This window comes from Monopterus albus, unplaced genomic scaffold (assembly GCF_001952655.1).
Source record: "Monopterus albus unplaced genomic scaffold, M_albus_1.0 scaffold107.1, whole genome shotgun sequence".
Lineage (NCBI taxonomy): Eukaryota > Metazoa > Chordata > Actinopteri > Synbranchiformes > Synbranchidae > Monopterus > Monopterus albus.
Window position 1 is genome coordinate 43,055 of NW_018127987.1, and position 5,664 is coordinate 48,718.

The window sequence follows — 5,664 nt, forward strand, 5'->3', positions numbered from 1 at the left end:
GTTAATATGTATTATACTTATGCATACGGTAATGTGCCTATAAGATGCATATATCTTAAATCCTTATTCATTGTATTTGTATCTATATTATTTGCAGGAAAACCACACCCACATGTAATCTTTGTATGAAAATTGGATTAAAGGATCGTTAACTGCAACTTCAAGCACCTAATTCATTCTGGGAATGTATGGGCCTTAAGTGGTGGTCTGGCCGACACACCGAGGTGACCATAGTGTTATAAAGACTGACCAGTGCCATAGACATTTGGAGTTTTCCTCACTCACACCATCAATACACCTTCCATCGTTCACGTGGTGCACGCTGCCTTCTCAATGGTCGCCTGTGTCCTTCTGCTAAATCTGTTGATAGCCATGATGACTGACACACACTGGAGGGTGGCCCAGTAGAGAGATGAGCTCTGGAGAATTCAGGTATAGGAACCTAATAAGAATTCATCTACAGATATAAATGTGTGTGCATAAATGCAGAGAAACACTTTGTCATGTTCCTGTGCTGTGTCATAGTAAGTTATAATAATGTTGTGCAGGTTGTGGCCACAATTTTGATGCTGGAGAGGCGGCTGCCTCGTTGCCTGAAGCCTCGTTTTGGGGAGTGTGGGCTAAAATACGGCCTGAAGGAGCTCTGGTATTTCAGGTGAGAGAACACTGCAGTGCCAGGAACAGAAACTGTCATGGCCCACGGACTTATGCTTCCTGTTTTTTGTTGTATCCCCGATTCCCTATCTCCCGTGCCACATCAGCCCAACCAGTGTAATCACCCATTATTCCATCCACCTGCTGCTCGTTACCTCATGGACTTATTCTCTCTGTGCGTGTACACCCCTTTTCCATTTGCTCCCTGCTGGTTCATTGCATAGAATTGTTGTAAGGCAGGAGAAGTTACTATGTCTGCATTATACCACTTAAAATATGGGGTTTCTCAATGACCTACTTTAGAGTGTTACACATGTCTTTTCATCGGTACATATACCGCTGTTTACCTATCTATGGAGGAGAAATTCAAATAAATTAATGCCATTCCAGTTTGTTGTGCTGTTCACTATCAACGCAACACCGGCAGCGGGAGGTGTGCACGTTCACGAACTATCCTCTTGTTTTTAGGAAGAAGATCTCTGGTTTTATCATTCTGAAAATAGACTATTTGGAGGTATGAGGGGTGCAAAGCTAGGTACCTAAGATTAAACATAAGAACTAAAGGCAAACGGAATCTAACAGGCTGATGAGTCACCTCAGTACTTTGGGTTTGGAACTAGAGCTGGTAGAGCCGAAGGAAGACCAGGATATTAAATAGGTCTAGAATGAAATCCTACCCATGGGTCTGAAGTGTGTATTATGAGGTTTCCATAATCTCAGTCCTGAATATAATATCTAGATGTTAATCGCTAATGACTGTCAATGAACAAAGCTGTAAGAGAATTCAATTGTCTCAGTTACTCTATATAAAGTCAACAGTGCAATTATCAGCAGTATTAGACTATAGAGTAGAGTGTTATTTTTATAGCAATATAAGACGCCAACATATCAGCACATTGCATTAAGAACTGCTTTGACCTTAAGACCAGATCGTGAGCTGACCATGAGTTGACTGGTCATCTCTCTCCATGCACTGTATATTTGGTATATTTTTATTTATAAAGCTGTTCCAAACAGACCTCTTTCATACGTTTCCTAACTTATTTCAGAGTTCTTCTTCCAGTTATAATCACAGGACACTTCTCTGCTGTCTTTCTGTCCCTAACAAATGGAGAGAAATAAAGAAAACTTTCATATTTTATGCTCCAGCACTTGGAATAGGTTAGGTAGGGAAATTAACAAACTTGGTATCACATGTTGAATTTAAGAGTATTGTAAATTCTGTGGTGAATGATACATTTTCTATTTGTCTGTGTTTGTAGCACACATAAAAATGGGTAACTGTCTTTGTAAACTTCTCTGTTCATTTATTTGAAGCCTTCATGTATTGTATATTTAGTGTTTTTGTGCTGATTATTCTGTCTGAAACTGTGATGCTGCCACCTTGGCCAGGTCTCCCTTGAAAAAGATGTTAACCTCAAAGGGATTTTACCTAGTTAAATAAAGGTTAAATTAAATATTATTTAAAAATATGTACCAATAAGCAAAAATAAAGTGAAATACACACATTCAACTTATGTGGTTGCACAAACATTTTATAAGAGAATAAAAGCTTGTTGAAACAAACTCACTGGCCACATGTGAAAAAGTCACACTAATATATGGAATCATACAGTGTATAACTCGATTATTGTTTCTAAGTTCTTACAAGCATAATCAATGATATTAGAATACAAAATATGCTACAGAATGCTGCAGGAAAATATAAACTAACCAGCTCTAAATACAAAACATCTGTTATTTGTGAAGCTTCATTGTCTTTCCTTGCAGGATGCTATTGATTTTGGTGTGAAGTGGAAAGAGATTATGGGAAAAGTTGAGTAGATCATTGTTGACAGAGAATTGTTTTGCTCATTCATGACAGATACTGTCAGAACTTAACCTGACAGATGAAGTAGGCATTGGCTTGGCAGGACACTGTGATCCAGTTCTTCTCAGGTGGGTCTTTACTGCTCAGGATCCCACAATCCTGTGATGGTGGATCTTTCCAGTAACTGCATAGCACAGAAACAAATAAAGATATATCAAATTTATGTGTACATGTATTTTTTTTTTTTTTTAATTTCCCCATTTCGGGGTGGTTTTGATGCCTTCCTTCAAGCTCGGGTCCTCTACCAGAGGCCTTAGAGCTTGAGGGTCCTGCGCAGTATCTTAGCTGTTCCTAGCACTGCACTCTTCTGGACAGAGATCTCCTTCTTCTACTGTTTGTCCACCACTACTATGTCCGGTTGGTTGGCCATTACCAGTTTGTCAGTGTGTATCTGGAAGTCCCACAGGATCTTAGCTTGGTCATTCTCAACCACCTTGTCAGTTTGTATCTGGAAATCCCACAGGATCTTAGCTTGGTCATTCTCAACCACCTTTGGAGGTGTATCCCATTCTGACTTTGGGATTTCCAGCCTGTACTTGGCACAGGTGTATCTGTACACTATGCCAGCCACTTGGTTATGGCGTTCCATGTATGCCCTGCCTGATAGCATTTATGTCTTCACCTTCCACATCTTTTCTAGCTCCTCTTTCAGGAAGCAGGAACATGAGACATATATATATATCTTTTCTAGCTCCTTTTGCAGCCCTTGGTATTTCTCCAGAAACTCAATTAATACCAAGGAATCAGGAACAAGGAAGAAGGAACACGATATATATATCTATATATATTTGCTCTACTACAATCTACTACACTCAGACACGCTCTGCTCTGCTCTTCAGATATTTGTCATTATAAAATTACAAGTAATGAGAATGAGAAACTTACTGATTAAACAAAATTAATTGAAAATCTCTGACTAGTTAGACACAAAACCTTTTTAAGATCTCTGCGCTGCTGCCAGTGCTGTTCAATGAGTCTGGGTCATTTCTTACATGTCAACTATGTTTCTTACAATGTCAAGAAAAGTTAAACATTTTAAAATTGATAAAAGTAGAATTTATGGCAGATATTATATAAATGAATCGAATAAATTGGCCCATAAGATGTCCTGTTTTTATGCTTACTTTGGTTATTTTCCCTTTGTTTACAAAAAGAAAAACAAGAAAAAGGTGTTAAATCATAAAACAGGAAAAACAAACCAAAGACTACTAAGATAAAACAGTCCTTCCTCAACAATGGAGAATGGAGAATCACCTCTTTTGCAGTACAGTGTCATTGACCCAGGTCCATGTGTTTCCTCTTTTTCTCAGCCCAATCCAGTGAAACCCTTTCCCCTTTTTAGTCAGAAACTCCTAGAAAACAGAGCAGCATTAACACAAATATAATATGAAAGTTATTACCACTGTCATTAACTGCATGCTTATATTGCAAAGTCAGGGAATGATGTGAGTAGGATCAGAGTTTATGTGAGATCAGATCAACCTGAACTTCCTGGCTGGTGATGACAGCCAAAGATCCTCCTCTAGATGTGCAGTTCTTTACGCCCTCATCCCAGTTCAGCCTGTAGGTGGACACGTAAAAACACGATCGGCCAAAAGTCAGCCAACCATCTGAGCGCTGCTGGCAGCCGAGAACTAGAAAGAAAAGAAAGAAACCCAGTATGTAAATACCTAACATGAGGAAAACACTCTGCAAATCTTGACTAAATTATTGTTAAGATGACATTAGATGCCATTGAACCTTTAAATAATTGCAAGCAGCCTAAAAGGTTTCAGTTACTCTTGTTTTTTGTCTTGTATTTATTTGCATTTTGTCCATAATTGTGTAGCATTTCTGAATGTTTGCACATGTATGTGTCCTTGTGTAATCAGAAAATAAAAGGGTTGATTAAACTCAACCCGGTGACGATGTGAGGCTGATTAAACTCAACTGAATATTGGTATAAATTGAAAAGATTAAGTAAAAAACATTTCATTTTTATTTTCTAAAACCACACCAGTTTCCTCTGTTTGAGAAGCCATCTGAGTCACTGTGAAAGCAGAACTAACACTAAAACCATGATGTTTCATAAAACATTGTTTTTCTTTGAGCCAGATGTTTGTTTGTCTTGTTCATGGTTTCCTATATTGTATTTCTATTCCTGACATTACCCTCAGGTCTGAGTTGAAGGCGGTTCTTGCATTGCTCATAGCTGCACCCTCCCTCTCTCTCTGGGCTGGATCCAGTTTGGACTAGAAAGCAGAGCACAGTAGGAGGAGATGTGAGGGGGAGAATAATGCCCACAGGCTGCAGCAGTGCAACCGGATACACGCTGCATTCCTGTATCATCTGTTATTATCAGCCAAAACAGAATAACATGCATAGTGATGATGATTCCCAGCATATATTTTACACATTATTTTGCTTCTCCACTGCTTTAGTGTTACAATCATAATCCAACCAGCTGTAGTTTGTTTTTACAGTGACCCATGGCTGCAGATGCTCACGTTTCACACCGAGGATAATGACGACCATCAACAGGACCAGGCAGATTGTTGTGAGTAAGAAACACCCAATACGGTACAGACGTACATTTCCCTTGGACTGTTTGCCTGAGGAGAAACACATTAACCAAGATGTTAGAGAGACATTTCAATAACCACAACACAAACCACCGTCAAGGCTGAAAGATCATATCAATTCAAATCAAATTTTATTTGTATAGCGCCAAATCACAACAAAAGTCATCTCAGGACACTTTACAAAGTAAGGTCTAGACCTTACTGTTATCAATATTATTACATAGGGAAAACCCAACAAATCCCCCTTGAGCAAGCACTTGGCGACAGTGGGGAGGAAAAACTCCCTTTAACGGAAGAAACCTCCGACAGACCCCGGCTCTTGGTGGGCGGCCTTCTGCCTCGACCGTTTGGGGTGAGTGGATAGAGGAGAGACAAAAGAAGAAAAGCAACAAGACACAACAATCAAACACTGATCAGGTCGATGTGGCTGGTGACTGCTCATCAGAGACGTAGAGCTCCAAGGCCAGGGCAACCTGCAGAAAGGTACAGGGAGAGAGAGAGAGGACACACTACGGGAGAGAGGAGACACAAAGTTAGTAATATGTAATGGTGGCATATAGAAGCATAGGAAGAGAGAGG

At 39.6% G+C, this 5,664-nt stretch overlaps 1 protein-coding gene across 4 annotated transcripts in view; it reads right to left on the reverse strand.

The window, feature by feature from the left end:
• Window positions 1-985: 985 nt before the first annotated feature.
• The window catches only part of LOC109966240 (early activation antigen CD69-like), a 58,343-nt gene continuing 53,664 nt past the window's right edge, over window positions 986-5,664 (reverse strand). For 2 of the 4 annotated variants that reach the window (XM_020610944.1, XM_020610945.1), the window contains 5 exons: window positions 5,011-5,115; window positions 4,675-4,755; window positions 4,007-4,158; window positions 3,779-3,876; window positions 986-2,648 (listed from right to left, as the gene is read on the reverse strand). In XM_020610944.1, coding sequence (XP_020466600.1) covers window positions 2,525-2,648; window positions 3,779-3,876; window positions 4,007-4,158; window positions 4,675-4,755; window positions 5,011-5,115 — 560 coding nt within the window. In that variant the 3' untranslated portion in view covers window positions 986-2,524. The remainder of the gene's footprint in view (window positions 2,649-3,778; window positions 3,877-4,006; window positions 4,159-4,674; window positions 4,756-5,010; window positions 5,116-5,664) is intronic. The other 2 variants (XM_020610943.1, XM_020610941.1) reach the window with 2 other exon arrangements.